Consider the following 18,294-nt stretch of genomic DNA (forward strand, 5'->3'; position numbering starts at 1 on the left):
TATAATTGCAATACTAGCATTTATTTTATGATAGATCATTTCATCATTGAAAAATACCTCATAAATGCACAAACAAACATGTGTGTTTGCGGTGAGCTGCTCCTATCTCCTAAGACATGACTGTATCTTTACTGGGAGTGGGTACGTCTCCAGCTCGTCTCCATGGAGATGTGACTAAAGGCAGTTGAATTTAAGATTAAAACAGGTTAGATTCTCATCCAAATCCATTATTTGATTATTCCCTGCAGTAATAGTATTCTTCTGTGTCGAGATGGTCGGCAGGATCATGTTTTGCACTGATGGCAACAGTATAGTCCAAAATGTTACACGGTGTCCCTTCAAGTATATATTCTGGCTACTCTGCTCACTTCTGCCTAAGAAACCTTCCACACTGACTGCTGTTGGGTGGTGAAAAGGCAGAAGTAATGTAAATGTATATTGTTTAAAAGCAACCTCGAATTATCATGTGTCTTTACCCAAATCAGGACAGCGGTGTCCCCATCCGTCGAGGAGGCGATGTGACGAGTGCTCCACTGACAGTGACTGTGGAAAGTGTGAGAAATGCATCTTAGACGGCTGTTGGAGAAAGTGTGTGAAGCCAGGTAATAGAGCTATCATTTAAATTGTCTTTATTAGTTAGTAATTAGTAATATAGCAATGTTTCTTTCCACAATAACTGTAACGTTAGTCTATGAGGCATCAGTGAGTAAATCATTAATTTCCCCCTAATTTCTGGGCTTTATAAATTGTATAGACCTACCTACCTAAAAAAAAATCACAATTGAAGGGGTGAAAATGAAAAGGGCTGTTTTTGATGATTACCTTTAACTTACATTTCCTTGTGTTTAACCCAAACCAGAAAACACTTCTCCACCAAATCCATGTGACGATTGCTCTTCAGACTGTGACTGTGGAGAGGGCATGTCATGCTGCTTTGACGGCTGTAAGAGGACGTGTGTGCGGTGTGCAGGTAATTCAATAACAAAGCACAAATCTACACGACACAAAACCATATTTAAACTGAATTTACTGAAAAAATGCAGTCATTTTCCTTTATGACAATAGGAAAAGGGTAATGTTTCCTATCACATTAATCACAGCCCTGAATTTTTGTCTAAAATATGTTTGTTACTGAAATAGAGTCTCATTGATGCAAACATGAAAACACTGGACTTTCATAATAATAAGGTATTGTGCTTTTCAAGCCTGTCTTATCAAGTTTCGTAAAAAGCCACAACATGTAGAATTGTAAATAAGATTAAAAATTACCTCATAAATGTACAAACAAACATGTACTTTTGCAGTGAGCGGCTCCTCTCTCCTAAGACATGACAGTAACTTTACCAGGAGTGGGTGCGTCTCCAGCTCGTCTCGTTGGAGATGTGACTGAAGTCAGCAGAATTCATCCAAATCCACTCTTTGATTTCCCACTGCTGTTGTAGCATTTTCTGTGTTAAGCTGGTCATCAGGAGCTTGTTTTGTACTGATGGCAACGGTCGTCCAATATGCTACGTAGTGTGCCTTTAAAGTTCCACACTGTAGTCATTATTCATTCACAGCACACTTGAGTTTGAAAGCCGTGCCTCAGTGAAAGGAAACATTGCACTGGAGTTCATGGACTTCATTTTTTACTCATTTTACCCAGGTCGCTGTCCTCGTCCTCCTCCGGGAAAGCGCTGTCACGAGTGCTCGAGTGACAGAGACTGTAAAAGATGCCAGACCTGCGTCTCCGACGGCTGTTGGAGCAAGTGTGTGATGCAAGGTAAAGCAGATCAATCAATCAATCAAAGTTTATTTCTGTCACACTTTACAGGAAGTCAAGTATTAGAGCTATCATTTAAATTGCCTTTGTGCTGTATGAGATCCTGAAAATACGTCTTTTTTCTGGCTCTACTTTATAAATTGTATGGACGGACCTCAAAAATAAAAAGTCACATGAATTATAAAGTATGCCCTGATGAGGAAACCTTGAAAATAGACAAAGTAATCAGCGGCACACTGACTTAATTAAAGTCCTTTATTCTAAGTCGGACACCAACGTGTTTCGCTCAGTGCGGTCCTCGGCAGGGGTTACAAGTTATAAAAAGTCACAAATGCAAAGGGCTCTTTGTTGTTTTTGATGATTACATTTAACTTACATTGCCTTGTGTTTAACCCAAACCAGAAAACATTCCTCCTCCAAATCCATGTGACGATTGCGCCGCAGACTGTCACTGTGAAGAGGGCATGTCATGCTGCTTTGACGGCTGTAAGAAGACGTGTGTGCGGTGTGCAGGTAATTCAATAACAAAGTCATTTAAAGCACAAATCTACACGACACAAAACCATATTTAAAGTGAACTTAAACTTCTAATAAAGATGTCCCTCATGGTTAAACTGAATGTTTATACATTCTGAATATAATTCTCAAACATTGATTGCACTGTCACAAAATGCATATACTGTTTAATCCTGTCTTGTGTTAAAACACAACAAACCTTTTTATTGGTCAATTTACTGCTGTTGGTTGAAAAGGAAGGCTTTTAATTTTGATTTATCTATTTTTATCCAGGAATGTGTCCTCGTCCAAGCCGGTGGAGGGAATGTGACGAGTGCCAGTCAGACAGAGACTGTCAAAGATGTGAGACATGCAAGCCTGACGGCTGTTGGAAGAAGTGTGTGAAGTCAGGTAGTAGCTCCGTGAAATTATTTAAATTGGAAAGAAATAGAAATGATTAATCCATTGTAGTGTGTTATTTGTGGTTATATGTCGATGTTGTACGGCTTTTAGAAGGCACAATAACAGGCAATGAATAAAAAATTAAAAAAAACACTGGGCTTGCATTGAAGCAAACATTATAACATTTTATATTAAATGATTGCACAAACTGTAATGCCTTTGTGCTATTTGCTATTATGTTTCTTCCCACAAAAATAGGAAGGCAAAGCTATGTGACATCTGCATAAATAGATCAATAAACTTTATAAAAACTTTGAGCTGCATTTAATTTCTGAATAACCTTAGATTAAATAAAACAAGGGGAATAACCAGTTGTTCATTGATTTCATATTGAGCAGTTTTAAGGCAAACTGCTTCATCTCTCATTAGTTCAGTCTTTGGAGCAATCAATGCATCCATATCGATAGTACTGTACATCACTTCTTTAACTTTGTGTTTGATTGAACTGAAATAATCTTCTCCTCAGATGGGCCCAAACCCGGATCCTGCCCTGTAGTGATCCCACTCGCGTGGTGCCCGAAGTGCAAGACAGACAGAGATTGTTTCCTCGGCCAAAAATGCTGTGACGACGGCTGTGGGTTTAAAACGTGTAAACACTCACTTCAAGGTATTTTTCAATTCATTTTTTTTTATGTTTTACAACTCACATGATCACATTTAAACATAATTTACTGTATATCCTACATCTTTCGTTTTACTTTTATTTTATAGTGTCAATACGTTTTGACATGTATCATTGTAAAGAAATGTGTACTTTGAATGTAACCCTTTTTTGTTTGTCAAAGTAAGTGAAGCTGACGTTGGCTTTTTGCTTATATTGTTTTTGAGTAGAACTAACACAACTTGTTCTTTGTGTCTTTATCTGAACCAGCGATCTCTCTTGGAAAAAAGTCTTGTTGCACATCAGACTGTGACTGTAGAGATGATCTGAAATGCTGCTCTAATGGCTGTGGAACTCACTGCGTGAAGCCTGATGGTAAAGCTATTATCACAAAAAACTGGGAGGTCACTCAGTATAAAGTAATACTATTACTATTAAAAGTACTCTTGTTGGTAAATCAGGTTATGTATGCACTTATTGATAAAAAAAACACACACACAACTCTCGGTCTGGTTGCCTTTACAGCTTTACAACACGAACATTTTAGCCATTGGATCTGGCAAACTTATTGGATTATTATCAGCAAATAAAGATAATCCAGATCTACCTCTAAATTTTACATGAAGCCACGTTTATTGCATGTACTGTACTGTACTTTTTCTGACTAGTGACGGATGTGATTGCTCATTGAGGTCTTGTGTTTGTAGTGCCTTCAGACAAACCTGGAGTGTGTCCCAGCACCGCTCAGCATCCACACACATGTCTGATTCCTGTGTGCCAGTGTGACGGTGACTGTAAGGGGAACTTAAAGTGCTGCTTCAACGGCTGTGCCTGTGTGCCGCCAGGTAATGTGTCTCAGAGCACCGGCAGCTCAGATGTTGATGATTGTTGCACAGTTTACTCTGGGAACACACTGCTGTCCACAAGTTATACATCTAGATTTTTTAATACTTGGGCTATACTTTTGGATTTAGTTCTGTTATGTCTTATTGGTCAGTATTGAAAAGTGAAAATATTTCAGTATAAGTCTTAAGACAGTAAAATTTTGGTTCGAAATATATGCAGTTTATTTTTTTTAACCTCCCACCAGATCTTTTTGATTGGAACTAACATGAATGTGTCTTTTCACAGTTTTATGCAAACAAGGGTCGTGTCCGGTGGTGCACGGTCCAGGCCACTGTGCCGAGATGTGCTCCTCCGACATGGACTGTGGGCAAAACCAGAAATGCTGCTCCAACGGCTGTGGACATGAGTGTATGCCGGCAGCGCCACCACTGCCAGGTAATGCAGAAAAAGCCTCGATTTAAAATACTGTAGAAATGTGGAAGCCACTCAGAGTTAACTGATAGTACAATCAATTATGGTCGATCTGATATCATCAAGTAATGAAGAGTCCAGGACCAATGTAAAGTTGGACAAATGTTACAGCCAGTCAATCAGCCAAACCCTAACCCCAACATTGGTTCTGGGCAAACAACTTTACATTGACCCTGGCGATTTGAATTGATTTCCCTTTTAATAGCAATTCAAAAAACCCTTAAATCGATCCAAAGGTTGTGTTTCACAGCATGAACTATGTTTATTTAAATTGACAGTAACTTCAGAATTATATGCTCTTCATTTTGAGCGCTTGTCCTTCTAGCGCTCCGGGAGCAAAGTTACAGCATGGCAAAAAACGTGTAAAAAAAATAGCTCACCCTGGCTTTAAAATGGCTTTTGCGCACATGTTTTCATTGTCTTGCATATCTTCCAAACAAAGATTTAGTGGTTTATTTCCAAAAATCTTGCCATGGACAGTTTCAGTCTGGTTTCTATGGTGGCAGCCATGTTGTTTACTGTCAAAGGCCGTGCTGTGCTAGTGCTTCATTATGCACATGGCAACAAAGGGAGGGTTCAATTCTTAATGTAGATATTCATATTTTTACTCATTTACCAAGCTAGAGTTAGTTTCTACTATTTGCAGCATTAGTTCTTCTGAGAATGTGTTCCATAACCAAGTAAAATTGGTACTGCATAATAAATCCAATTGAATCATGAATCAAATTGGGCCCATATTTAGTGCAGTTGGTAGATTTCTCCAGATCTTGTTTTTAGTTGAAACTTACATGGCCTTGTATCTCCACAGCCAAGCCCGGGGTCTGCCCTTATCCAGTCCCTCATTTGACCATATGTGGACGCCCCTGCTGCATAGACTATGACTGTGATGCGACCCAGAAGTGCTGCAACAGTGGTGGCTGTGGGATGCAGTGTATGAGGCCCTACAGCCCCTACACAGGGGGTAAGATAGTTGGACATCAACAACAACAACAACAACAACAACAGCAACAGCAACAACAACAACAACAGCAGCAACAAAACAACCGGCGACACGGTAAAAAACAGTAATATCTGAGAAGTTACTTTTTTTTGCCACTCATGTCAAGAACCTTTAAGTACAACACAAGTGATGTACTGTTGATGTTATTGACCTTGGCGTTTTTTGCCAGATGCTTTCGTGAACGTTAGACAAACAGCTGATACATGATGTTGTCTTTGTGTATGTTTTTACTCTCAGTGAATTCATTTACTCACGGGGACAATAAATGTTCTGCTACTATTGTCCAGGCCTCCAACGCTTTTGATCTGTTACAGCACAAGGGAAGCTGTTTGTGATAACAGTTTATTTGCCTTTTCATTTCTCATTTATTTATCAATCATTTATTTTATACATTCATGTTGCCCATGACAACATTGTTTGTAGTTCAAATGGACAGGTTTTTATCTGACAGGAATCCTTTGAGCTTAAAAACGCAACTGCAGTTCACTGGCCACACCTGTGTCAGACTGTGTTGCCAGATAAGATGTATATCCAGTTTAAGGCATTCCCTACCAAAAGCCGAGATAGATTCGATTTTTTTAATTTATCCAAGTTAAGAAAATAATTACAGTAATATATTTTGAGAAGACTGTCGTGGAAAAAAGAGACTGTTATCACTTACTCTTCCTTGTCTTGATTATTATTATTTTTTCTTCAGTAGATTGAATACATTAAATATGATTTATCTAATGAATAAAGGTATAATTATATTCAACTATTCTTATTTTTGTGGACAAATGAATAACTTTGTCTCTTATTTGTAAGAACATGTTTGTTAAAGCCTGCTTCTCTCCTTTTGTCTGCATTTTCTTCACTCTATTAGCTATTCAATAAAGAATCAAACACTCCATATTTGTGTTTCCTTGCTGTTTTTGTTCATCAGCTTTTTATACTGTATATATATATATTTTAAAAAGTTTCACAGAATCTGTGTTAATATTAATAGTAATATTTGTATTCAATTAAAGTTCTTGAGTCATCCTCTGTGCTCCGTAGTTGAAGTGTCAAAAAGTGTCGCTTCTCATCCAAAAGGCTTCGCTCACAGCTCAGATAAAGACCACTGGGAGGAGTTCAGCCTGGCTTAGTCCCTCCCCTCTATTAACAGCTATTTTCACCTCAAGGTTAACATCTTTGTCTTTTTTTAATCTTTGTAATTCTATGTCCTAATGACCTTATTCACACCTAAGTTTCAGTCTGAACAGTCGACAAATTTCTCCAAAAAGTTCAACATTTCCCAACTTTAGCCCTGGAAAAAAAAACTAAAAAAGCTAACCATGTGCGAAAAGCTTTGAAACGTGCTGCACAGGAGGCGCGTGACTCGCTGCGGGATATTTTGACGCTCCCCGAGGCACGGCCTCCGCAGCAGCTCAGGACTAAAACCTGAACACTACTTGGATTATACGCTTGCACAATGACAATAAAGCAATTACTTACTTACTTAACTTACTTAGCTTACTAACTTACTTAGCTTACTTACTTACTTACTCTTACTTACTTACTTACTTACTTACTTACTTACTTACTTACTTACTTACTTACTTACTTACTTACTTACTTACATTATACTGTAGTCCCATTTTGCAATCAAAGGTAAGTGAACCATCTTTCATTGGTTCACTGCTGGTGGGTGACAAGGCATTTTTTAAATCGTTATTATTAACGTGACTTTGTGTCTTCACCGAAAACAGGATTCTGTCGTTCTATGTTCCCTCGGAAGCCATGTGTAAAAGAATGCACCTCGGACCAAGACTAAACCAGGCCTGAAATGCTGCAAAAACAGTTGTGGATACATGTCTTAAGCCACAGTCATAAGTACACTGTTCACAATTGTCCTGGCTATGAAACAAATAAAAACAAATGATCAAATAAACTAACAACAAACAACTTTTGATAACTGCTATAATTTATGTCAGGGATTTTAGTGTTCGATAAGATTTGTTGTTTTTGTCATGGTTAGTTTTGTTGTTGTGGTGGTAGTATTTGTAACAAACACATAAATAATTATATGTCATGTAATAAACCCAGTTTGGAAAGAAAAATGCATCAAATGTATTACTACTTATGATTTTAGTCATATGTTACGACATTATGTCAGTATCAGTGTAGACAACTTGTAAATTTGTGTTTTTTTGCATCAGGTGAGAACCACATACATATCTCATAAGTGCTATAAACCTGGAGACTGGTAACACTGTGTTTCGGCCAACAGCATCTACCTCACATAAAACAGTAAATACAATAAAACTATGGAATAACAGATCTGCAATAAGGTAACCGTAATGGTAATAATACCCATTTCATCACATTTGACTCAAAAGGTTCAAAATTAGGTATAGTCCTTTTAAGGACATTAGCATCATATATTATTATTAATATTATTATTAATATTTTTTATTTATTTATTTTTATCATAAACTGTATGTACTTTTGCTCACTATCAAAGATAGAGCACATTTTGGAACACACACTGTAACAGCTCATTATTTCATTAAAGTGTTTATGATGCAACAAAAGAGACAAACCAAGGTACAAACTGTACAACTTAACTCTAACTCAAAGCAATCAGTGTTACCAATATTTCCTTTGTAAACATTCAGAGAAAAATAAATTCACCCGGATTTATATCATCAGCATAATTCATATTTATATCATACAAGTATGAGCTCATGTTACATAATACAGTGCCGTGAAAAAGTATTTGCCCCTTCCAGATTTCATACTCTCATCTCACTTTAATGTTTCCGGTCAAGCGTGAGTGCAACAACGACTCATCCAGGAGGTCACCAAAGAAACCAGAACAACATCTGAAGATCTGCAGCTTCACTGGGCTTTTCACTGGTGGTCACAACAATAGCCGTCTGACAGATGCTTCACCACAGTCCAGATGACTGTATGGTTCTTATGGTGAACCATACAGTGTTCCAGGCCCTGATGAGCTCACAGAAAAATGAATTTTATCCATAGGTCTTCCTGTAGCTAGGTATGGGTAAGATTTGGTTTGTGGTGGATCTGGCTGAACGCTCGGATCGAGAGCTCAGTCAAAGTCAGTGTTCATGACACAACTACAAGATAAACACTGAGCAAAAATGGCACCCACGGACAGTTCTGGGGCGAAAACCATTGCGGACAAATAAGAACTCAGCATCTCGTCTCTCATTTGCCAAAAAACATCTGGATGATTCCCAAGCCTTTTAGAGAAATCCTCTGTGGACTGATGAGACGAAAGTTGAACTTTTTGTGATCTCTGCAACTCGTCACATTGGGCGTAAAAACAAGGAAGAATTTGATTTTAAGAAAGAACACCATGCCAAAAGTCAAACATGGATGTGGCAGTGCAATGGTCTGGGTCTGCTTTGCTGCTGGACAACTTGCTGTCATTGTTGGAATAATGCATTCTACAGTCCAGCTATTAGTTCAAGCCCTCAAGCTCAAGCCCACTTGGGCCATGCAGGAGGACAAGGATCCCAAAAATATGGCTCAAAAAGAACAAATTACAGTTTAGAAGTGACCGTGTCCAGACTTAACTCCAATTGAGATTCTGTGATGTGACCTTAAAGGGGCAGTTCATGCACAAAAACCCTCCAATATGCAGCAACTATATCCTGTGGCATGAGCTGATACAGTAACTTGTACGTGTAGCCCCTGATTACTCTGAATGTACAGGTTTGCTTCGCCAAATCAACAGACTTTTATTCAAAAGACTTTTAAACATTGAGAATCGAGTACAGATATTTAATCTCCAAAACCTGCTGAAGTTTGTGACTTTTTTATATTTACATAAAGTTATTGGTTAAGGATTAACCAAAAACCAAAACAATCAGCTGTGGTCTTTTAAAAAAAAAACTTCTGACAGACATCTGAAAAAGCACCCGAGCCCATTCAGTTTAGTCACTGAATTCATTAATACACAACGTAAAGAGCAAGGGCCCAAGAACAGACCCTTGTAGTACTCCTGTGTTATTTTATTAGGAGTGTGGATGTTTCATTATTGACCACTTCATTGCTCTTTCTGTTCCAGTTTATCAAGTGTGTCAGAGGCTTTACAAAAAGAAATTCTTACTTTGGCTAGGTATGTATCTGTTGTGTTCAAAACCACAATAAAGATATTAACATGCACATGAATTGTGACAAAACTGAAGTTGTAATCCAATATATGCATTTTTTTAAAAACCCACCCGGGAGGACAAGAAATGACATATGTGTGGCCTTATTTTGATCTTACTCTCGGATTGAAACTAACAAGAAAGTGTCTTTTCACAGTTTCATGCAAACAAGGGTCATGTCCGAGTGTGCAGGCCAGTGTGTTGAGCTCCACTGACACGGACTGTGGGGAAAATCTAAAATGCTGCTCCAACGGCTGTGGACATGAGTGTATGCAGCCACAACTGCCAGGTAATGCAGAAAAACCTTGACTTTACAATACTGTAGAAATGTGGACACCACTCAGGTTAGCAAAAGTTATTTTTACTTTTTACCTTTTCATTGTGTATGTCAATTGTAAAGTGGCAACATTTCTTCTCACACATTTGTATTTGTACTAAGTCCAAGACTAGCATAGAAATGTGGATTTTTAGTTGGAACTTACATGGCCTTGTATCTCCAATCTCTCATCTGACCACATGTGAAGACAAGTGCTGCAATGACTATGACTGTGACGTGAACCAGAAGTGCTGCTACAGTGGCTGTGGGATGCACTGTGTGAAGCCCAGGTCCTGCAGGGGCAAGAAAGTTGGACAAAAAGGTAAATAGCTCTCATTAAGAGCTATGACATCTTTTAAGAAGAGCACGTCACTTACTCTTAATAATAATAATAATAATAATAATGCATCGGTTTTATATAGCGCTTTTCTGGACACTCAAAGACGCTTTACATTGCATTGTTCATTCACTCCATACCCGGTGGTGGTAAGCTACTATTGTAGCCACAGCTGCCCTGGGGTAGACTGACGGAAGCGAGGCAACCAGTCTGCGCCATCGGCCCCTCCGACCACCACCAACCACTCACTCACACACTACATTCGCTAGGCTTCCTGGTGTTATACTAAACGGTCTCCCATCTAAGTACCGACCAGGCCCTTCCCTGCTTAGCTTCCAAGGTCTGATGGGATTGGGCATCGCAAAGGCGGTCTTCCCTGCCTTTAACTAAATGTTTGGATTAGGCAGATTGGATAAAGTCACCGGATAAAATAAAAGAAAGATTTTCACCCATTCTTATTTTAGTGCACATATGATCATGTTATGGTGATTACTTCTCATTTGTAACAACATGTTTGTTAAAGCTGCTTCTCTCCTTTTGTCTGCATTTTCTTTCATTTTAAAAGTATTTATTAAATAAAAAATTAAACACTTCAGAGTTGAGTTTACTCGCTTTTTTGTTCTTTTCATTCTTTTCAGGGTCAGTGTAAATATTATTTATAATGAGAATAAATGAGATTTTAATCAGATTTAGAATCTCAGTGTCAGTGTTGAATTTTCTTTTCTTTGCGAGAAGAAAGTGAATGGTCTCATTTGAAAGTGTCTTTAGAAATATAGAAGAAAAATAAATGTAAATGAATGTCAAAGTGCTCCTCAGGTATTATTACGAATAGCAATATAGTTCCCCTTTTCATCCGCTTAGAAAATTGACATATTTCATTTTGTATAACTATACTTTGAATTGTGTAACTACTCATGTAACTGTATCTAAAAATGTCACTTGGGCGCTTCTAACTTCACCCCCGTTTGGCCCCATAGAAGAGAGGAGGAGAGGCTAAATGCTAACAACATCTTTGGTCTTTTTGCGTGACTGAGCGCACGCACAAAGACCAGACAGGTACGCATCAACTCGTCATATCTCAGTATCCTGGCAAAATGGATGGTTGCGCCTTCATGTGGCGCTGTGTGGTACCGCATATCAAGTGTTGTTGTGCTGGAAGTTTATTTTTGTAGATTGTTAATTGTCTTTATGTCCTTTCTTACCAGGCATTGTGTCAGTTATTTTAGTCCTGTTTTAGTAGTTTTTAAGTTAGTCGTCTGTCCCCTTGTTATGTCACATCCTGTTTTGCTGTACCCTGATATAGGCCATATATTGGGGCTTCTCGCTTCCTCTTTCCCTTTTGCTAATTCCTTGTGGGAAAGAGCAGAACATGTGGGGCAGAGCTACAGTCGGGGCTCATGCCAATTTATTTGTGTTGCCAGAATACATGGAGTGGAGTGCTGTTTGCACGTATTTGTTGTATGTTGAGAACCAGGTTAAAACCTTAAATAATGCGATTCAAAAACCATAATATTAAAAGTTAAAAATTAGACAAATTCTACTTTATAAGATAATCTTTTCTTCTCTTTGATGCAACTAATTTCTTTCTTTTTTTCTTCTTTTATGGTTTTCAACCTGCAACTACTTTGAAAAAAGCTGAGTTGGCCTCCCGTCCTTTGTGTCTGTACAGGTCCATCAAGCTGGACCAGCATTGCAACTAATAAAGCTTGGCATTAGTGTGGTCATTTCTTTTCTCTGTAAATAGGCCTACAGCACTTTTGCTCCCCGTCAAAGTTAGTGTCTGTTTGGACTCTAAATAGAATCAAGCAAATCTATTACTAAAAGATTTACTAGAAACACACACGCACAAAAAACCCTGCTTCACAAAAGCTCAGTATTTGTTTGTTCTGTTCATAGTGTTAGGTCTGTCACAATTTGCTCTACTTTTGTTCACTATCTAAATGAATGCACCTTTTGTCTTCAGAGTGCTCCTGATAAAAGATAAACAGGTAATATCTGTATATATATATATATATATAAAATATTGTATATTATACTGAGGAGAACAACCATTTGCCCTTTGTCAAAGATAATGATGACAAAACAAATAAATCTTCTCCTTTTAACATTTTCTTATCTTCAATATAAGTTATTTCGGTATTGCAGTGATTCTATGTTCCGCTATAGAAATAGCGGTTTGATGGCACAGCGGTCAGAGCAACACGCATCCTACAGATACAAAAAAGTACACCTCAACCATAACATTTTATTGGAAAATGTAACTGCAGGGGTCATTGTTTAAACAGACATTTTCCCTCAAACCAGCCAACTATTTCTATAATAGTTGTTCCACGAAGAACATTGTGAATGGAAGCCAAACTGGGATGGGTGTAAAATGTTGTTGATTGTATATGAAAACCGTGGACAGGGAATTCTACTTCCGTCTTCATCAGAGGCGTCTCCCGACGTGCATGATGCGTCTCTTTGGAATGTTCTTCCCAGGCGTGGCCACACTGACATAAGCAATAAACCAGTGAGTGTGGCCACGCCGGCCGCCGAGTGGCCTTGTTTTTGTAGCCGCCAAATTACCCTGTGCAATGTCCACTCTGATTCCAGCGCTTAAAGACGTCTCGGACGCGTGTCTTCCAACAAATAGTCCAGAAAAATACTGTGTTCCAAAAGCTTTATTGGCATTACCTTCAGCCATGCACAATATACACAGCTCCTCAGTGACAACAAGACTGTTTACCTCTGCACTGCAACACCTGTGTGCCCTTCCCTCCTTCATTATATAGTGCAGGTAATCGGAACACACAGTGCCGCGCAATGGCGGGAGGCTAAACATAGATGAAGGCATAAATGGCTCCAACACAGTTTTATATCTGGTTAGCCGTCCCGCTGTCTCCTTTTCGCACTCCTTTTGATGTTTTCATTTGCGTTTTGAAAGTCTGTCCTGTTTCCCCAATGTATGTTTCATTGCAAGTTTTGCATGGCATTCTTAGATCACGTTGCATTAATGGTCGGGTTCAATTTTGTCTTAGGGGTGTACGACAGTAAAACCTGTTGGGGTGTACAACAGTCGACACGACAGTACACCCCACACAACAGTACGACAGTACAACAGTAAAGCCAGTCCACATTATGGACTGGGAGGGGGCGAGGATCGTGGGCACAGAAGAGCACAAGTACAAAAGCGCTGGATCCGGGAAGCCATAGATCAGAAAGGGAAGAGAATGATCCATCAGCAGAGATGAGGGCGTCTTTACCCTGGCGCACAAATGGGACTCATTTCTCCACTAACCACCACTTGGCGGCAGGTGTGGCCACACTGACCGGTTTATTGCTTATGCCAGTGTGGCCACGCCTGAGAAGAACTTTCCAGTAAGAGACGCATCATGCACGTTGGCGAACGTCGTCTTCTCTGAAGAAGACGGAAGTAGAATTCCCAGTCCAGCGAAACGTGTAAGGTATTTCAACAGAAACGTTTGTGTTATACCTAGTGTCTTTCTGAAAGAACCTTTAATATATTTGTAAACAAGAAGACATAATGAATGTAATAAAAGAGACGCTACTTTACACTACTCAATTCTTCCCTGTTTCCCAGATGTAGGGAGTTGTTCGCACTGAATGAACTAACTTATCAAGTGTGTCAGAGGCTTTACAAAAAGAATCCTTAATTTGACTTTGGTATTTAAGCATGTATGTATTTATTTACCTTTTTATGTATTTTTCATCCTCTGTCCGTTTTAAAGTATTTATTAGAATTACCATTTCCAGTTTAACCCCTTAAGCCCCGGTCGAACCGATTCCCGTTTACCCTGCAGGGCGGGTACGAGGACCAAGTGCTCGATGCTGACGGGGCAGTTCATGTGAATATATACAAGTGCCACACAGGAGTTTAATCTATCTGCCTTTGTACAGCAAGAGCAACATGGACCAGTGTGTGCTTCCGCCTCCTGACTCTGGCCCTTTGCGAATCTACACTCAGCTCTGACCGCAAGCAAGTGCATGTGACAAGATCTCTCTAAAGTTTACAATTTTTCTATCTGTATAAGCCATATTTATTTGCATACGTTTGATGTCAGGTGGGAAAGTGTTTTGACCCACTGTATTTGAAAGCTCTGTTGTGTTCAAAACCACTATAAAGATACTAACATGCACATGAATTGTTACAAAACTGAAGATTGTAATCCAATATATGCAATTTTTTAAAAACCCACCCGGGAGGACAAGAAATGACATATGTGTGGCCTTGTTTCGATCTTACTCTCAGATTGAAACTAACAAGAAAGCGTCTTTTCACAGTTTCATGCAAACAAGGGTCATGTCCGAGTGTGCAAGGTCCAGGCCAGTGTGTTAAGCTCCACTGACACGGACTGTGGGGAAAATCTGAAATGCTGCTCCAAATGGGACTCACTTCTCCACTAACCACCACTCGGCAGCAGGCGTGGCCACACTAACCGGTTTATTGCTTATGAATTACCATTTTAAGTGTATCATTGTGAGTAAGCGGTGATAGGTAGGTAACCCATTGATTGCAGGGCGGGTTCTAGGATCCAGTGCTAAATGCTGGCGGGGCAGTTCATGTGAATAAATACAAGTGCCACACATGAGTTTGATCTATCTGCCTTTGTCTACAGCAAGAGCAACATGGACCAGTGCGTGCTCCGCCTCCTGACTGTGGCCCTCGTCTTTGTGAATCTACACTCAGCTCTGACAACAAGTAAGTGCATGTGACAAGATGTCTCTAAAGTTTACAATTTTTCAATCTGTATAAGCCATATTTATATATAAAAATATATCTCATGAATAACAAATGTCTAGAAGTGTTTTCCCCTAAAATGACAGTCGTCACAATCGCTCTTTGTTTAAACTTTGTAACAGAACTATAATGTTTGATGTCAGGTAGGAAAGTGTTCCATAGTTTTGAGTCATAATTCACAAGAGACAATACACCAACTCGGGAGTACGAGGAATTACACATGTGTGGCCTCGTTTTGATCTTCTTCTTTGATTGCAACTAACATGAATGTTTCTTTTTACAGTTTCAGGCAAACAAGGGTCATGTCCGAGTGTGCAAGGTCAAGTAGGCCTGTGTGTCGAGATGTGCTCCACTGACACGGAGTGTGAGGGAAACCTGAAATGCTGCTCCAACGGCTGTGGACATGTGTGTATGCAGCCAGAACTGCCAGGTAATGCAGAAAAAGTTCACTTTAAAATACTGTAGAAATGTGGACGCCACTCAGGTTAGTAAAAGTGGATTTACCTTTTAACTTTGCATTGTGCATGTCAATTGTAAGGTGGGAACATTTCTTCTCACACAACCCCAATGTGACATCTGCATTGCAATACAATGAAATATAGTTTTAATTATAACATTTGTATTTGTACTACGTCCAATTTCTTACTATTGCTACAAGTCTATGGTGGGTTATAAACAGGCAACCGCAAAATAAAGTTTCCAAGTTATTTTTATTTTTTTTAACAGAGAGATGGGCATCGCTACGATTGACTTAATCACTGTGTTGTGTCCGGGTACATTACTCAGATCCCGAAGTCGTCTAAACGCTGTTAAAGGCAGACAAACAGATACAGTTCACTTCAAACCAACTCAGGGCATGCAATAACACGGCAAACCAAAAGCACCACAATGCACACACCTATGATCGGGTTTGTCATGAACCGGGATAACCAGCAATATTGGTAAGGTAGGGAAGTGACCCGCACAAAAGGACAAACAAACCAAAATACTGAAGGCATTAGTCCGCTCGTACAATCGGTCTATACAAAACAAAGGAGATTCCCTAACGGAGCAAACTAACGCGAAACAAAAAACAAAAATACAATCTAAAGGACAGCAGGAAGCGGTAACAGCAGTACTGCAATAAACCAAATAGATACATTACTATGTTTAAAACGCTTTTTAAATATTAAAATTCTTAAAATACCGCATACCTGGCGTAGAATTCCCTTTTCCAGACGGTCTCGCATAAAACCGTGTGACCCTGCCATAAAAAAAAAACAGCACTTAAAACTCCAATCACACAATTAAAACATTCATCAGATTAAAATATTTACCAGTGGTCGCTTCAATCAATAAAACACGGGGCCCAGCTAACGTCCTGGCCACCCCACAGAAAACTGGCACTTCCATCCACTTGCCAACTTCCTTCTATATAAGAAGTGCCCTGGGGCAAGAGCGACCCCCCAATGGTGTCACCCGTTACATTATACATACAAAGTAATGTGGATTTTTTGTTGAACCTGACATGGCCTTGTATCTCCACAGCCAAGCCCGGGGTCTGCCCTCGTCCAATCCCTCATCTGACCACGTGTGAAGACAAGTGCTTCGCAGACAGTGACTGTGATGCGAACCAGAAGTGCTGCTACAGTGGCTGTGGGATGCACTGTGTGAAGCCCAGGCCCCACAAGGGCAAGAAAGGTGGACGAAAAGATAAATAGGTCTCATTAAGAGCTATGACATCTTTTAAGAAGAGCACGTCGCTTACCCTGCCTTTAACTAAATGTTTGGATTAGGCAGATTGCATTTTCTTTACTTTTAAAATAATGATTCAATAAAGAATTAAACACTTCAGAGTTGAGTTTATGCGCTGTTTTTGTGTAAATATCATTTTTAATAATTACGAGAATTTGATCAGACTTAGAATCTCAGTGTCTGTGTTGAATTTTCTTTTCTTTGTGAGAAGAAAGTGAATGCTCACATTTTAAAGTGTCTTTGGAGATATGAAAGAAAAGAAAATCTAAATGAATATCAAATGTCACTTCCAACTGTCAATAAAACTTCCACCGATGTATGACCTCTATTTAAAACATGCTACTGCAAAACCAACTTACTCAAGCTTTAGCTCATGAGACAAGAGTTCAGGAAACCTCTCTGCACAAAGGCTGACAACCTGTTTTACAAGCTTTGGGTCGCATGTGCAACGACTGCGCTCACTTGGGACACCAGGGTCTAAGTTATATAAAGTGGTGTGATATCAGGACCCACCTTGAACAGAAAAGCTGTGATTCCAGCAGCCTCAAAGATGTGGATTCAGGCATTGATAATAAAGCTGATGATGAGAAGGTGTGAGGAAAACAATCTATTAACACTCCGAGAGGCCCCTTTAACCCCGGGTATAGTCCACACAAAGAGTATGTTACGGCCTGTTACACTGGTTTTCCCATTTCATTTGAGCTGTCATAGCGTACCAGGTTTTACAGTGACACTAAAAACATACCTCTACCTATAGGTTGTCCAAATAAACAGAGGTAAATAATAAATTAATTAATAAATATGGCATTTTAATAAGGCACCAGTCTATGCATTGATCCATTGAGACTATTAGTTGTTGTGCATATTCCTAAAGAACAAAAGCTCTCCTATCATATCTACTATTTTCCTTAATTTATTTTTCGATCAACTGTCCCTCTTTACCTACAGTGCATCCAAGTATTCACACCCTACACCTTTCCTATATTTTCTTGTATCACAGCCTCATTTCAACATGGATTAAATTCATTTCGTCTGTCCCCTTGTTATGTCACATCCTGTTTTGCTGTACCCTGATATAGGCCATATATTGGGGCTCCCTCCCTTCCTCTTTCCCTTTTGCTAATTCCTCATGCCAATTTTGTGCTGACTGGAAATGGAGTGGAGTGTCGTTTGCCTCCTCCAAATTGCATATCGAGTCCTTTTCATGGTAGAACACAACACAGAGTCCAAGCCACACCAGCCACACACACACACCCATGCAATGCAATGGGAGAGCTCAGGGATGTTGTTGGTTTTTGCACAATTCTATATATGTAGCAAAGGTTTAGGTTCATATTCATGCTTGGGACATGTTTAAGTCCCTAAGCAGATATGATTTAAAACACAA

At 39.3% G+C, this 18,294-nt stretch overlaps 1 protein-coding gene across 1 annotated transcript; it reads left to right on the forward strand.

Moving 5' to 3' along the window:
* Positions 1 to 885: 885 nt before the first annotated feature.
* LOC306964388 (uncharacterized protein) lies at positions 886 to 16,873 on the forward strand (the record flags this gene model as incomplete). Its single annotated transcript, XM_079558381.1, has 16 exons — positions 886 to 970; positions 1,646 to 1,762; positions 2,165 to 2,275; positions 2,552 to 2,668; positions 3,186 to 3,326; positions 3,591 to 3,695; positions 4,028 to 4,165; positions 4,452 to 4,601; positions 5,446 to 5,598; positions 9,937 to 10,068; positions 10,304 to 10,417; positions 13,491 to 13,596; positions 13,729 to 13,878; positions 15,052 to 15,134; positions 15,457 to 15,603; positions 16,701 to 16,873. Exons 1-16 carry the CDS (start codon positions 922 to 924, stop codon positions 16,871 to 16,873), a joined length of 1,986 nt encoding a protein of 661 aa, XP_079414507.1. The 5' UTR covers positions 886 to 921.
* Positions 16,874 to 18,294: the final 1,421 nt, after the last annotated feature.

This window comes from Gobius niger, assembly GCF_951799975.1.
Source record: "Gobius niger genome assembly, chromosome: 6".
NCBI lineage: Eukaryota > Metazoa > Chordata > Actinopteri > Gobiiformes > Gobiidae > Gobius > Gobius niger.